General features: G+C 30.5%; 1 protein-coding gene across 2 annotated transcripts; it reads left to right on the top strand.

Moving 5' to 3' along the window:
- The first annotated feature begins 1,591 nt into the window (after nucleotides 1–1,591).
- Nucleotides 1,592–9,764, top strand: LOC137811607 (glycolate oxidase 1-like). 2 transcript variants are annotated; one of them, XM_068613406.1, is made up of 13 exons: nucleotides 1,592–1,705; nucleotides 1,826–1,863; nucleotides 2,455–2,630; nucleotides 2,812–2,936; nucleotides 3,829–3,875; nucleotides 4,059–4,136; nucleotides 4,568–4,692; nucleotides 4,823–4,889; nucleotides 5,008–5,070; nucleotides 5,146–5,215; nucleotides 5,324–5,424; nucleotides 8,971–9,075; nucleotides 9,346–9,764. In XM_068613406.1, the coding sequence occupies exons 3-13, from the start codon at nucleotides 2,491–2,493 to the stop codon at nucleotides 9,529–9,531; spliced, it is 1,107 nt and encodes a 368-aa protein (XP_068469507.1). In that variant the 5' UTR covers nucleotides 1,592–1,705; nucleotides 1,826–1,863; nucleotides 2,455–2,490; the 3' UTR covers nucleotides 9,532–9,764. The 2 variants fall into 2 exon arrangements, with proteins under 2 accessions (XP_068469507.1, XP_068469508.1); XM_068613407.1 differs by lacking the exon at nucleotides 1,592–1,705 and having other exon boundaries at nucleotides 1,708–1,923.
- The last annotated feature ends 7,322 nt before the right edge of the window (nucleotides 9,765–17,086 follow it).

The raw sequence follows: 17,086 nt of genomic DNA, 5'->3' as shown, positions 1-17,086 counted from the left end.
TTGTATTAGTGTATGTGTCGATATACTTCAATGATTCATTTGAGAGATAAAATATATGATTTTATTAAGCACCTTTACAAATGTTAAAATGGTCAATTTGAAAATTATGGGAGTGCAGTTAGAAATTATTGAGGTGGTACACAGAGAAAAAGTCTCCATCCATTTTATTTCCATCAATAGACCCATTAAATTTCAAATTCCAGAATTTTCCTTTATTCAGAAAATGAAATTCCTGAAATAGAATTGGAAAATCTAAAGTACAAATAATACAACCTGATAAAATCCAGACTACAAAATCTGGAATATATATTAAGAAAAATAATTTTAGAAAATAAAAATCTAGAAACATTCTAGAAAGTTGTACCAAAAGCTTAATATAAAAAAAATATTCTAAATGTTCTAGAAATCTGAAGATGTATTCCTTAATATCAAGTTTGAAATACGTTTTGACATGTATCTATTTAAAATCTAAACAGGACATTTGAATCATTATCCACAATATTATTTAGAAATTCCATGTCTAAGCAGTTTCCTAATTTAAGAAAACTCATTCAACTGTTAAGACCCTAATATATATATTATGATAATAAATACAATTAAGTTTTGCACTAATTAATCATTAAAACTTATCATACTTGTTTAAAGATAATAATTATCAATGGTTGAAACAGTATACATTTAATCAAACTTTATATATATCATAAATACATTTAAGTTTTGAACTAATTAATCATTAAAACTGTTATTACATACTTGTTTAAAGATAATAATTATCAATGGCTGAAATAGTATACGTTTAATCAACTTTATATATATATATATATATATATATACATATATGTATATATATATATATATATATATACACACGTTTAATCAACTTTATTAATATTTACGTTAATTTTAAAATTATAATTGATTACAACTTTAATAGAATAGATTGTATTTTTTGTTTGTTTTAATTATAATAATAATGATAAGTAATTACAAAAAAAATACTAAATAATATATAAAACCATCTTACTTTTAATTTATTTCCACTATCTGTTTCTCATCTAAATCGTGTTTCTACTTTTATATATATATATATATATATATATTATTTCTCTTTTTTTTTCATTATCTTACTTTTTATCACTTAATCTAAACAAAGACTAAGATATTACACAAGATTAAATTAAAACAAAAATATGCGAGGTTTAAAATATAATTTATTTTATTTTAAAACACCTATAATTAAATAATTTATAACAATAAAGAAATGGCAATTTTATTCTTTACAATTTTTCCTAATACTTTTTATTTACTTCCCAAGCTATAATTGCTGACAATGTCAAAACCAACTCTACTTTCCTATCTATTTTCCAAAATTTATAATAAATTCAACAATAATAAACTCTACAAAATAAATTGTGTCAACAAGTTAAATTTAACATTTTTAAAAGATGTAATTATCTTTTATGGAGAACAGTGAAGCAATTAAAGAAAGTCAATTAGTATAATTTGATTTTATTATTTTGAATTAAAAGTAATTTTTTTGTTATATTAAAGCTATATAGTACGTATGAGGTATTAACCCATGAAGCAGCCAAAAATGGTGTGGGCCATAGTCAACAACATCATGGCTCACATTTCCATGAAACAGTTTTGTCTGATTGCTCACTTACCACGACAACAAATTCACAAGCACTGGTCAGAGTCACAGGTACTCTTCATTTTGTCACTATACAATTCCTTAATTATATGCCCTTTTATTTCTTTGCCTTTCTTATATACCTCGTGAATCCTTACGTTTTTCTCGTCACTTTTTCTTGTTCCTTTTTAGGTTCATCGTATCTCTAACCGGGTTAGCCAAAGCCAAAGGTTCTCCCTTCCAACATAGTACCTCATTTTAATTCCATGTTGTTTGCTTTCTTGTGTAACGTGAGTTTTTGTTTTTCTGATTGGTTATGAACGCGGTTTAACTTTGTTCCGCAGTCTTAATTTATTGTTACTTTCATTTTTGTGCTAACGTTTGCAATTCATTGTTTTGGGCTCTGTTTGAGGTTTAAGCAGTTTGAAAGTTTTGATCTTTAATCTACTGGTTTGTTTTTTTGTCACGGGTTTCTTCTGAATCTGATCCTGGCTCATTTGAGTGTAAAATAAAGTTATCTTTTTAGTCATCAGTATCAAATCAAATAAAACGGGATCCGTTTCCTCTAAAGTAAACACACAAATCATGAAACTGGAGTTTTGATGTGAAAATTTCAGAAGATTCTGCTTTCTCATTTGACATGGAATGATAACTCTTGACAAAAGACTACACTTCGATGGTGATTAATTGAAATATCATTGTGGAACACCAAAAGACTATGTTTTTCTGCTTTTATATCGTTTGAAATATTCGTATTTCGTACTTGCATGTCCGAATGCATTTGATATCATTTAATCACTATACTTCAAACTCACTTTCAGCATATCCTGCGGACTTCGTAAGTCAATCTTGTGAAAATGGAGATGATAACTAATGTTACCGAGTATGAAGCAATTGCAAAGGCAAAACTGCCAAAGATGGTTTATGACTACTATGCATCAGGGGCAGAGGATCAGTGGACTTTGAAAGAGAATCGAAATGCATTCGCAAGGATTCTGTAATCTTCTTATCTCAGGAACTTACTTTTCATCAAAATCTAAGTTGAACTTTCTTTGGATTACTAAAGATACTCATCAAGATTCCCGTGTTGTGAGATTGCAACTTTGCTTCCGTTAATTAATTTTCACCTTTTTTTCGTTCTGAAGCTCTGTTCTCAATATCTATTTGGTATCAAACAGGTTCCGGCCACGTATTCTTGTTGATGTAAGCAGTATAGACTTGACTGCAACTATATTGGGCTTCAAAGTTTCAATGCCTATCATGATTGCTCCGACAGCCATGCAGAAGATGGCTCATCCTGAAGGTATGTCATCAGACTCATCGCTGTTCTACATTAAGATATTGCCATTCCTTGTATTTTAAGGTTACAGTTTGAATTTATGAGCTTCATTTTACAAATTGAGTATGCAAAAGCAAATCTTCCTTTATTTCAAACTGGGTTTCGAGGCAACTTTAAGATAAAATTCACAGCAAACCCAACTGAAAATTAAACAAAAGTTTTTTTTGGTTTTGCTTTTTGAGTGGATGATGAAAGCTTCCCAAACGAAAACTAAACTGTCTTTGTTGTTGTTGCTGTTATATACAACTACATCACTCTCATAAAGGCAAAAACCACGGAATTTCGCATTCCATTGGCTTGAGGTGGAATGATTATAGTATGAGATGTAGAATGTCATCGTATGTGTACTTTAGTGTGCTATATAAGCACAAGGACGTAAATGGAGGATTTGAAAAAGGCTTTGGTTAATACATAGAGAATATAACATCGCCTTCTGAACAAAAACTGGTGTTATCGTTTCTTAAATAGGAATAGGATAGGACTACAATCTAATATGAAGCGAATGAACTTGAAAATATAAGTCAATTTCGTTTAACCATTTTGGGGAGAAAATTCCAGTAGGTTAAGTCTGTTCAATTGTTTTCTGAAATGTTTGCAATCAATTGAAGACGATCTCAAGAAAACTAGTGTTTTCAAATGGAACAGAAAAGAATTGGGAGCTTCTGGAATTTTTTTGAGTGTTTTAAAGTGGAGAATATTGCAAAATGCTCCAATCTTGACTCTTGTAGTTGGTATTTCTAGTATATACTACGAATTGTAAAATTCATCTGAATTATACATTAACCATGTTGATTTTTTTAATAGTTAAGTCCCTGATTCTTAATATATCTTAATAAATCATGCAACTTTTGTGCAGGAGAATTCGCTACTGCAAGAGCAGCATCAGCAGCTGACACAATCATGGTTTGGCTTTCACCATATTTCTCATGATGCACTATGGTTTTATTTGCAGACAAAAACTATATTATTTTGTTATAGTTTTATTATTTATTTGATTCTAATATGAAATTGTGTAGGCCTACTAACCTGCATTTGTTTGTTGTACTTACTTTCCAACAGATTAATTTTCATGATTTTTTGTCACAGACACTATCATCTTGGGCCACTTCCAGCGTTGAGGAGGTTGCTTCAACAGGTCCTGGCATTCGTTTTTTTCAGCTCTATGTGGGTTTCTATTTCCTCATTTCTTCCTTCTAAATTTCTCTTTTCTGTGATTAAAAGTCTCCCCGCTGAATAAAATAACATTTTCTTATGAAACATTTCCCAAGCAACTCAGTGTTAAACACTAAATCACTTTTATGAATTCTTAATATAATTTTTTGGTTGCACTTTTATCAATGCTTTAATGAGTTTGGCAAATTAAGGTTTGATTCCTGCATGCTGCCACGGGAATGTGTTTACTTGCATTTTGTTTGCCAAAAAAATCTTCATAATTTTGACAAATAATTCTTTGCCTTCCTCTATAATTTCCTCCACACAACAAAATATTATTCCCCTTGCTTCAGTTATGCTAGCACTAATGTATTATCTCATCTTATTTAAAAATCTCAAAAATCTTGTGAACACCTAATATGCTGCTGTTCTCTCTATCTCAGGTGTTTAAAGACAGAAATGTAGTTGCTCAGCTTGTGAGAAGAGCTGAAAGAGCTGGTTTCAAGGCAATTGCCCTTACTGTGGACACTCCAATTCTTGGTCGTAGGGAGGCTGACATCAAAAACAGGTTGGCAACCGTTTGGAAATTTGAAGGGGAACAGTCTCCTTAAAAATTACATGGTTTCATTATGGTTGGGTTGATATACTTCCTGATTTAAGATACATACTATTGGCTTGTTTGATGGGGTATTTTGTAGATTTACATTGCCAGCACACTTGGTATTGAAGAATTTTGAAGGATTGGATCTTGGAAAGCTGGACAAGGTGTGATTAACTTGCTATTTTCCATTATTTGAATGAATTTTGAAATCAGGTGTTTTTTTTTGCTGTTGGTCATCTTAATTGTTACTGTTGCTATTTGCTCCTTGGGATTACATTGCAGACTAGTGACTCTGGTCTTGCCTCTTACGTTGCTGGCCAAATTGATCGGTCACTCAATTGGAAGGTGATAGAGCATTTGCAGATGCAATTTCAGAATCTGTGACACTGAATATTAATTTTATGGTAAATCTTGTTTCAGGATATCAAATGGCTTCAAACAATCACTTCATTACCAATTTTAGTAAAGGGTGTACTTACTGCTGAAGATAGTAAGCCTGTCAAACAGATGCCCTAAGTTGCTTCATTGTCCATTTTTTCTTGTTAGGATTGCTTTCCCAATCTTCAATCTAATTCAATATCCTATGCTAATAATGTAGCAAGGATAGCCTTGAAAGCTGGTGCTTCTGGAATCATTGTTTCCAATCACGGAGCTCGCCAACTAGACTATGTCCCAGCAACTATTACGGCTTTGGAAGAGGTACTGTACTCTAATCGTTTATGGATTTCTTTTATTAATTGATGTCAGTAGAAATCTTGTTATGACTCCCAGATTGTCTAAATATTCCAGACCATCCAGTAGAAGTTATGTATCTTCTACTATCAATGTGGATAGTCTCACTAGAACATTTAATCTCTTAGCGTCTACGAAGATTAATACAGTTGCGATAAATCACCCAAGTGGTGTTTCAGCTAGGTAGTATAAAACATTGTTCACATGTCTTCTCTGTTAGTTTAAACGTGTTTTACAAAAGTTAGTTAGAATAGTTATGTTGTATAAATAGGAACTTGTATTGACAGGTATTATTAACTGAGAGTTGTTGATAGCTGTCGTTTTGCTGTCAAATTAAAATGATTCCAGCGTAGATCTATCTTATGCTAGAGAGAGACGAAAGTATAATTGTGGAAGGCTAAACAAAAGAATTACAAAAAAGAAAAAAACTAAGAAAACCTTATGAAAATCTTCCTTTTCTCCTTGAAGCTTGGGTCTTTTTATATGTTTTTTTGTTCCAAGGATCTTGGAAAATATTATGGTTTAGATTTTGCATAAGATTTTATTCTAATTCAGTTTATGAGATATTGTAGATTTTATTTTTTTCTTCTCCTCAGATTTTGTTTTCTGTTTTGATTCAAAGAAACAACTTGGGCTTTTGCATATTTGGCCCAGACCATTTACTCTAAAAACAAAAAATTAATAAAAATAATAGTTTAGGCCAAACAAACCCAATTATATGAATATTAATTAAAACAATGGATTTATTTATTATTATAATCCAATAATCTATGATTAAAGCTATTGAGTGTGAATAAATATATGTTCATCAGTTCTTGTTCAAATGAAATAACATAAAACTATGAGATTTGTGCGAGAGTTCACTAAGAGAGAAAGTCAAGTTGTAATTTCTATTCATAATGAATTTTGTTGTGGATGTAGATTGAAGTTTGTTAACACGTTGATTGAACCATGTTACTTCATTGTGTGATTCTTTATTGATCTTCTTACGTTTTTTCATTTATTATTTGTGGTAGTTGTGTTTGTAGTGAGTTTGTTTAGAGTTATTCTACAACAAATTGGTGTGGTGAACATGAATTCAATCATCACGACTTTTGCTAAGTATGGTGTTGAGATTCATGAATCATTTTTTATTCTGGCGCTTGAAAATGGGTGCTCTTCTGGTTTAACAAGGCCTCCTTGAAGCTCTAGAAGGTGAATCCAAGCTTGATGTAGTCGTGGCGAAGAAGGACAAGAAAACGGTGATAGAGAAGGCTAACGACATGATTGTGCCTTGGTGATGAGGATCATGCGTTCCCATTGTTATTGTTGTTTTGTTCTTTGCCTAAGAAGCATGATTTTTTCAAGGAAGCCTTATTGTATGAAAGAGAGACTCTCACTCTTGAAGAGGTTTAGGCCTTGAGCTTGAAGGAGTTGAAAGAGAAGTTTGACATTAATGTATCTAGTGTTGGAGAGGACCTTTTAGCAAGGTGAAGAGCGTCTACTAGTGAAAACAGAGGATGTAAAAGGAGGTCAAAGTTGAGGACGCGAAATGGTGAAAGGATACCATCTATGGTGTCTTGAGCCAGGATTCAAGAGATGTATCATCAGTTGGGACGTCGTCTTCAAGGAAAACTGAGATGACTCATAAGTCAAAAGTTTCAGAATGTGAGTTTGGGTGTAATCATGATGGTGAGAAGGAAAACATTGAGGTGGAGTCTTGGCATAATAGAAGCGTCGGGGTTTGTATAGAATCATGAGTTAAATGATTTGGTAGATGATAGACAACAATGTCTTGATGAAGATAAATGTATGATGATTACAATATTTCCAAAGATAGAACAAGGAGAACGATCAGGGCTCCGAAAAGGTACGGATTTGCAAACTTATTGCATATTCCTTAGTAGTTGCCAGTGAGGTTTTAGAAGATAAACCTTCTAGTGTATCCTTTGCACTTGCAAGTAAGGCGAAAACTCAATGGTTAGACATGAAGGATTATATTTATAAACTAAATATATCCTTGTATGGTTTGAAACAATCCCCAAGGCAACGAAACAAGCAGTTTGAACAATACATTTCAAGTATTGGTTTTGAACGGAGCAAGTATGACACTAGCGTCTATTTGAAGTTAGTATCAGAAGATCGTTTCATAGTATTGTTATATATTGATGACATTCTGATAGCAAGCAATAATAAACTTGAGGTTTAGAGCCAAGCTCACTGAAAGGATCACTTGGAAGAGTTTTAGTTTCTAGTGGAGCTGGACGATATGCCAAAGATAGGTGTTTGGACACTAGAAAATCTCTCACATGTTATGTGTTTAGTGCATGTGGTACTAGCACTGCAATCAACTGGAAGGTTGGTCTACAAAAGGTAATGACTTTGTCAACCACTGCAGCAAATATATTGCCATGATGGAAGCAGTGAAGGAAGCCTTATGACTATGGTGTCTAGCTATAGGGCTGAACATGCAAGACCAGGTTGTCATTGTTTACCCACAACAATGTTATCCAATTATCTAAGAATCAAGTCTACTATGCAAGAACAAAAATATTGACATCAAGTTGCATTTATAAGAGAGGAGATTACTCGAGGATCTGTGAAGGTGATGAAGGTTTCAACATCATAATCCCTTGATATGATTATGAAGGTTTTGCCAGGCAACAAGTTCTTCCATTGCTTGGATTTGTTCCAGATAATTGGCGATTAAGCCCGTAATGGGGTAGTGGTGATTTGTGAAGATTGGTTTAGTAAAAAATCTTGTTAAGGCTTGTACATTGTCTAACTACTCCAATAGATGTGTATCTTGTAGTATTAGTGTGGATAGTCTTAATAGAACGTCTAGTTTCTTGGTGTCTACAGGGATTAGTACGGTTTGGAAAGACCTGTAAGTGACATTTTAGTTTAGTTGTAGAAAGTGTTGTTCACGTGTCTTCTCTGCTAGTTTATGCATGTTTTACGACAATTAGTTATAGTAGTTATGTTTTTTAAATAAGAACCTGTATCGACCGTTATTGTTAAGTTAGAGTTGTTGTTCATCTGTAATAACTTAAAATTGTGAGAGTTGAGTGAGAGTTCACTGAAAGATAAACTTTGAGTTGTAATCTCTATTCATAGTGAATTTTGTTATGGACGTAGATAGAAGTTTGTTAATACTTCAATTGAACCACGTTACTATGTGTGTGATTCTTTTTTGATCTTCGTACTTTTACCTTCTACCTGTTTAATTTGTGGATTCTCTACTTGAGTTTCTTTAGAGCTATTCCACAACAATTGAAATATAAAGGTACCACTTTTAATGCTAGCATTCTCGGTGGTGTAACTTAAAGTCTTGCTCATTTTTTGTTGAATTTTACTAAATTGTGCATTTTGCGTTAAAACTTTAAAGCTGCTATATTTGAGTCATTTCAAAACTCCTTTTCATTGCCTGCTTCCTTGCTTGTCGACAGTGCATTTTCATTTTTTTTTCTTTTAAAATTTTGGTCCTCTCTCACTTTAACAAATTGGAAATATTGGTTGCTTTGACTTGAATAGGTAGTTATAGCTGCAGAAGGAAGAATTCCAGTGTTTCTGGATGGTGGAGTTCGCCGAGGAACAGATGTTTTTAAAGCACTAGCCCTTGGAGCAGCTGGTGTGTTTGTAAGTACACGAAAGTTTGATCACCATCATAGCAAATTAAACTGTTGAATGCTTAACTACAGTATATGTATACTTGTTTGAGTTACTCCAGCATATAAGGATCATAGTGGTGTAGTTCCTAAGTTCCACAAAGAAGCACATGATCCTGAACCTAGTAATTTCCTGAGGATTTGCCATAAATGTCAAAGAAACTTACTTTGATTAGAGGCTGATGATCTAAAAAAGTGTAGCTGTGTTGTTTAAATCTTTGGCTTTGATCTAAAATTTCAGATTGGTAGACCTGTGTTGTTTTCATTGGCTGCTGATGGAGAGGCTGGTGTGAGAAAAGTACTTCAAATGCTTCGTGATGAGTTTGAACTAACTATGGCACTAACCGGTTGCCGTTCACTCAAGGAGATAAGGCGTGACCATGTTATCACAGAGTGGGATCGCCCAAGAATCACTCCAAAGTTATGAGGTGGCAGAACCTCTATATTCTAAAATAGGAATTTCAGAATATCCTTTGATCTCATTTCATGCTTCAATGGAAAACTTTGTTGTTGCAATGAGCGATGCATTAGAAACTGCTACTTTTATTCATTGTACAGAACAAGTTTCTACCTGGGCTCATTTCATTGCACTTGGTGCTAGTATCTGGAAAACTGTAGAGACATGATCGCCAATAAAATGTACTTTTTTTCTCGGCAAAATCTCAAGTTTTGTGATATCATGTATCAGAAAAATTAGACTAGTTCTATTAAATTTATCATTAAACATTTTGTCTTATTTGATTAAGGTTCACAAGAAAAGGGTGGATCCTCCAAAAAAAGCTTCACAGACAAGAGAGATCAAGACATAAGATATGTCTCGGTTTAGGGCTGGTAGAGTTAAGGGAATAAGCCTAGCTGTGTGTTTGGAGAAGTTATTCAAGATCTTGAAGGTTTATTTACATGGAGAAAACTAAAAGTTAAGGTTGCAGAAGATATGATTTAGAATTTTTTTAGGTTTTTGGTACGTAGAATTGGGGTTTCTAGAATTCTTTTGGATGGGTTTTGTTTCAGCCAACTATGAGAAGGTTTAGGTACATTTGGTTTGAATTTAGGAGGTGATCTTGGGTGGTTCTTGGTGTTTGGCAAAAAAGTAGGTTGGTTCTTACATGAAACGTAACTTGATTCTTGATAGAATCTTGGTGGAATGTTGTATGAGTTTGGTTGGCTACATGATCTTTTATGGTTTATGAAAGAGGTGGAAGCAAGATCACAAGAATGTAATAACAAAATGGACAAGAATGGAAAAATGTAATTATAGAAATGAAAGAATGGAAAAGGCAAGGAAGATTGGTGGTTTACCTTGCTAAATTGTGGAGAACTTTTTTGAGTTATAAAGACCCTTAACTCTTAGGTTACTTTCTTGGATATGACAGACCAAGAAAGCAAAGAGTAAGATATGTTACTTAAAAAAATTCAACTAAGATAAAACTCTTATAGAAACTCATCAACTCAAATCTTATACTTCTCATTTATTGCACGTTTGTAATATTTTTTTTATTAATGGACGCTTTCTCCTAAGCAAATCCCAAATTGTACATTAGACCCTTTCAACCATATATACCTTCTTCAGTGGCATCGGCTAACACCATGTGCTTTATTATTGGTTGGAAAGTAGCTTTAAAATTAAGCAAAGAAATTGTGAACGCTTAGCTAGTCATGGATTGTCTAGCGTTCATGTCTACAACACAATTAAAATATGAGAATCCAGTCAAAATACATTTTGTTAAAGCATAAATAAGTCACTCATGATCAAACACAAAGTTATATATAAGTATCTAGACTAAGGACAACCTTGATTTTGATCACAACAAATAATACATTGAACGCTAAGAATAGTTAAATGTGTTTCATGCAACATTAATTCTATTTTCTCATTCACTCAACCTCCTTCATAGTTGATAGTACTTATCTTCTTCGGTAGCAAAATTTTTGCACCAAATTGTGGTAAAAATGCACATTGTACAAAACATTTAACTAAGCTAGAGTTGAATAACACTTGAGTAAGAAAAGTTAGTGAAGAGTGCAACTTTAGCTTGAGATCCAAGAGATCTTGATGTTGTCTTACCTTAGTGCAAATCATCTCGGCGACATATGGTGAAAACATTTTCTGCAAATACTTAATCTACAAGAATATACTTTATGTTTACATTAACTTTAAAAACTTCTGCATTTATCGTATGATGTTCATCAAGACTTTATCAGACAAAGTGGAAGGTCTACAAAGTGCTCTATTATATATCAAACGAAGCACTTGCACTTGTATGATATGTTTTTTTTCCTTCAGTGTTTGTTAGAAATTGTTGCATCATGATTCATGTTGTTGGTTTAAGCACTTAGTCAAAATCACAAGGTTGTTGTAATTTTGCTCTAACAATACATAAGTTCCAAAACTCTTATATAATTTCACTTGAATAATTGAATGCAAATTGATTTTAAGACAACTTTGAGTGTCGTGAGAGTGTTTTACTATTGTCTTGATTCTTATCTAGGAGAGTTTCTTCAATGATGGACCCTCATTCAAAGGTAATGTGTTCTTTTCTCTTTCCTTAATCCATTTTCACTTTTCTCTTGCAACTTATTTGTTTATACTTTGTCTGCTTTTGCAAGCAAATATATGGAGAAGATAAAGACGTATGATAAATCTAGCACCGAAGTTCCAATAGCAAACAAATCACACTTGCACCCATATACTTTTTGTTTTTGCTACTTCTATATCATGTTCCTTCTTTTCCTAACAATTTCACGCACTTCGTACTTTTACAATCCATTTTTTTTACTTTTTTTTTACTTTTATAAGCCCAATACGTTAATTGGGTTTCTGCGCATATAAGTCTCAATTTACCATCTCTTTCTCCTTCTTCCATATCTTACTTATTTTCACATTGCCAATTATCATAAGAGATAATCTTATTTGAGTGAGAAATGTTTATGAAATATTTTTTTAACTTTTACAAGAGAACTTTTACAATAAATTTAAGATGATTTGAGATTTAAAATGCATTTCATTCGCTCTATGGATGAAAATAGGATTTCCAAAGCTTAATGAGTGTTTAATGAGTTCGTTTAAGGAAATAGGGTTATTGTTTTGCAACCTAATTAAGAAAATTGCAAAAAAATTGGTGAGTTAATGTTTAATTTGGTAGATTTAACTTTTGTGATTCAAATGAGACATGATTTTATTGAATGTTACTTATTTAAAGAATCGGTTAATATATAGATTTAATTAAAATATCCAAAATCTTAAACAAAATAACAAGATTTTTTTTTGTGGTGCTTGAAATCTTTTGGTGGAAATTTAAATTTTAAGGATTAGATAATATTAATTAAGATTCAAAGGATAATAGAAGAACTAATCAGGGCTTATAAAATATCTCTCTCAATATAAACAAATTCAAGGTGAATTAATAAATGAGATGTTTATGCGAGTTGACATCTTCATTGAAGGATTTTCAAACTTTGATTGTGAAGATTGAGTGGTGATTCATCTGCATAAGTTTCTCTAACACTCAAGTTAGTAAAAGCTTAAAGAGATATAAAAGTATTTAAGTAAGTATATGAGATTGAATGTATATTCCATGTAGAAGAAAAAACATAGTATAATTAAAGTGTAACTAAACCATTAATTATTACTATAAAATGATATTAATAAGTCTTGTTTTAGGCATATGGCTTTTGACATGGCCTTGTTCATTTTTCAACGTATTAACCGAATTACTTTGATATGATTAATTAAGATAATCGAATGACTTCGATTCGATTAATGGTGATAACCGAATTACTTTGACCTGCTTGTCAAATTACTTTGATCTGAGCATTTTATGGTGTGTTTTTTTAATGATTAACCAAATTATTTGATTCGATTAGTTTAAATAACTAAATGACTTTGATCCAATTATTGGTGATAATCGAATTACTTTTATCCGAGCATTTTATGGTGTGTGTTTTTAATGTATTAACCAAATTATTTGATTGGATTAGTTTAGATAACCAAATGACTTTGATCCAATTATTGGTGATAATCGAATTACTTTGATCCCATAATAGATGTTAACCAAATTATTTTGTTCCGATTGTCAAATTACTTTTGATCTGAGTAGTTGAGTTTATCGAATAACTTTGATTCGATTATGATAATCAAATAACTTTGATTCGATTAATTGTGATAATTGAATAACTTTGATTCGATTGTGATAAAAGAATAAGTTTGATTTGTTTAATTATGATAATCGAATGACTTTGATTCAATTAACTATGAACTGGATAACTTTGATCCAATTAATTTTGTGATCATAACTTTAATTTGATTGTGATAATCAAAATAACTTTGATTCGATTAATTGTGATAATTGAATAAGTCTGGTTGGATTATGATAATCAAATAACTTTGATTCGATTAATTGTGATAACAAAATAATTTTAATCTGATTGTGATAATCAAATAACTTTAATTCGATTAATTGTGGTAATCGAATAATTTTGACCCGATTAGTTGTAAACCGAATAACTTTGAGCTGATTAATTGTGATAATTGAATAAATTTGATTTAATTAATTGTGATAACCAAATCACTTTGATTCAATTTTGTAATAACCAAATAACTTTGATTCAATTAATTGTGATTATCGAATAACTTTGATTTGATTGTGATAACTAAATAACTTGAATTCAATTAATTGTGATAATTGAATAACTTTGATTTGATTATGATAACTTGAATTGTGATAATTGAATAACTTTGATTTGATTATGATAATCAAATAACTTAGTTTTGATTAATTGTGATAAACGAATAACTTAGATTCAATTAATTGTGATAACAAGATAACTTTGATCTAGTTATATGTAAACTGAATAACTTTGATTCGATTAATTGAGATAATCAGATAACTTTGATCTGATTAACTGTGAGTTGAATAACTTCTTTTCAATTAATTTTGATAACCGAAAAAAATTGATTTGATTGTGATAACTAAATAACTTTGGTTCAATTAATTATGATAACTGAATAACTTTGATTCAATTGTGATAATCAAAATAACGTTGATTCAATTGATTGTGATAACAGAATAACTTTAATTTGATTGTGATAATTGAATAACCTTGATTTGATTAATTGTGATAACCAAATAACTTTGATCTAATTAACTTTGAAACGAATAACTTTGATTTGATGTAGTGAGCGTTTATTTTCAAACGATATCATATAACTTTGGATTTCTTTCATCCGATTTCATGGTCATTTATTTTCAAACGACCTTGGAAGAATTTGGATGTAATTTCTTAGATATGAAAAATAAAATTTTATTTCAAGTGCCTCATTAAAACCTTGCTTAGAAAAACCTTCCTTAGGGACAAAACTCGAGTTAAGGAAAAAGATTGCATAATTTCATTACAACAATTTGAATCAACTTGAGTATATCTTTAAGTTTGTACTATACCTTGTTAAGTGGTCAAAACACAAAGAAATTTTCCTTCGCTTTCCATTGTTGTGTACCTACGATTGTATGTTGGAGAGTGTCCGCATTCTTCTAGAAAAAAATTCAATGTGTGTCTTGAAGGTATTGATAAATGATGGGTCCATCTCAAGAGGTTAAAACTATACTCGAACTAGTGAAATATTCAATAAAGTGGTTATCAAACATTAAAATGATTACTCTATTTTCAATTTCTAAATAGTTTGGCTCAATTATTTCAAGTGAAAATTATATTCTAAATAATTTGGTTCTAGATAATACATCTAAAAATCAGATGAAGACATTTTTGGCTAAAAGAGTTCCTCTTCAACGAAGGGTGTGGGTAGACATGTATAATTTTCCATTAACTTGAGAGTGGAGACACTGCACAGTTCTTGATGCTTTTTGTGACAAGTTACTTATGGTTGCTTTATTAACCCACTCAAAGGACATGCATAATTGTGTTGGAGATCACTTACTAAGAAATTGTAAGTGTAATAATAATGCAGATAGTTGAAATATTGATACTATTTCACATACATGGTCTTACATGAAAGGGACAAAACTGTACCTGAGGGGCACAAAACACGGAAGACAAAAACCTTGCAAATAATAATAAAAATAAATAAATTATTATTATTATTATTCTTATAGAATGCGCATTTGTAGCAACTTGGGACACACATCTTTCCTTATCTGAATATGGTCGTCACAGTGCAAATTGCACTACATTATGATACATATTATTTTCATTCTGGATTCTATTTTAGAAAATATTAACAACAATAAATTAGTAATAAAATAATTCATATTCGTATACATTTTAAAAATTAAATATATATGAACTCAATTTTGATAGATATAAATGTAGTACGAAATAAATTTAGATTGATATAATATTTTCTAGACATGATTTTAGTAATATGAACTTTGAATCTAATAGAGTTTTATATTAAAATTCAAATTATACTTATTTTAATGGTAATAAAATCATTTATTAATTTAATATTTCAAAATAATATATTACATTATCAATTACACATTAAATTTATTTTAAATTTATATTAATAATCAATAATAAATATATATATATTACTAAAATTTGTTATCAATACTAGTAAGTTTAAATTTTCTTAAAAATATAATTATTCACTAATTTAATATTTAATATTTTATAATAAGATTAATTATGAGTATTAATATTTACAAATACGAATGTTACATATATTTTATAAGAGGCAGATTTTAATTTTGTATAATCTGGAATGGAGTTTATATAAATTTGATAAATTGTTATTAGAATAGATTATATATTTTAGGGTTTTGTGCGTTGTTTGGTTGACCTTTTAGAAGATAAGATAGATGTTAAATGTTTTTGAAAAGTGAAACTCACGGACGAAGTTTGTAAATTTGGAAAAGCGTGCGAGTGAGTTAATGTTTGGGAAACAAATTACTTTACTTGGAAACAGGAATCTTGAATTAAATATTTGGAGTCAACAATCTTGTGGACCGCAACCATTCACGGGGTAAGACATTGGATAACAACACTGGAACAGTGCAACAGTGGAACAGTGCAACTAAAAAAATTCAACACTTTTTGGAATTTAAAAAAATCGAACTTATACGTCACACTGCTGTAAAACCAGATTCTATTAATAGTTAACTAGTGTTTTGTTCCTTATTATAGCTATTTGTTTTGATATAATAATTATTTAAGTCTTTTTTTATTAATATTAACAAAATATTTAACTTTTTCTCATCAATGCAATTTTAAATAAGTTATTTATTATATCTCTTTTTTGTTTTTCCTCTTTATTTACGTTTAAACAATTTTCAATACATGATAAAAACAAAACTAAAGTTATAATTAAAAATATCTGTTTAAAAATGATAAATAAAAGGAATATTAAAATAATTAAAATTAAAGAGAAATATTCCGGAATATAAGATTGCAATTGTCCGAAAGACAAATTGCTATTAACTTTTGTTCTTCACATAAAAAAGTTGTATTCATATAGTCTAATTTCAAAATGTATTGTAAAAAAAATATGAGTACGAGATACTCGTTCATTTCCTCCATTTTTTTAAAAACCTAGCATATTCAATAGTGAGAAAATAATACTCCCTTAATTATCAATAATATATTTACACCACTTAAATTATTTAATTTTACGACTATGTTTGGAAAATTTTAAACTTTTATTATTTATTAAATATTTTTTGTATTGGTTTGATCTAACTATTTAGTCCTTTCTTGTTCATAGACACAATCATTTTTTTTTGGCTAAAACAAGTGTAACGTTGACTGCGAGATGGCATCATTGTCTGTGGATAAGAAAAGGGTCACATTAATTGACTCCTGATGCAATTCAATTTACATAATTTTGAAAGTTCCGTAGCATGGACCTAGGAATCTATGCCTCGCACTAACTTCTTTTTAATTATAAAAAAACATAAGTATGGTGTTTTCATATGAGAATAACTTTTTGTTTATCGAGATTATGACTATTTATAATGACATTTAAGTGT

The sequence above is a fragment of the Phaseolus vulgaris genome, chromosome 2, assembly GCF_000499845.2.
Source record: "Phaseolus vulgaris cultivar G19833 chromosome 2, P. vulgaris v2.0, whole genome shotgun sequence".
Lineage (NCBI taxonomy): Eukaryota > Viridiplantae > Streptophyta > Magnoliopsida > Fabales > Fabaceae > Phaseolus > Phaseolus vulgaris.
This window is presented reverse-complemented; position numbering and strand designations above follow the sequence as displayed.

Excerpts from the sequence above, each read along its gene's own strand:
- LOC137811607 (XM_068613406.1), top strand. The coding sequence starts at position 2,491 with ATGGAGATGATAACTAATGTTACCGAGTATGAAGCAATTGCAAAGGCA. Across the intron at positions 2,631-2,811 it reads AATGCATTCGCAAGGATTCT|GTTCCGGCCACGTATTCTTG; the intron begins GTAATCTTCTTA and ends GGTATCAAACAG. Across the intron at positions 4,693-4,822 it reads GAGGCTGACATCAAAAACAG|ATTTACATTGCCAGCACACT; the intron begins GTTGGCAACCGT and ends GGTATTTTGTAG.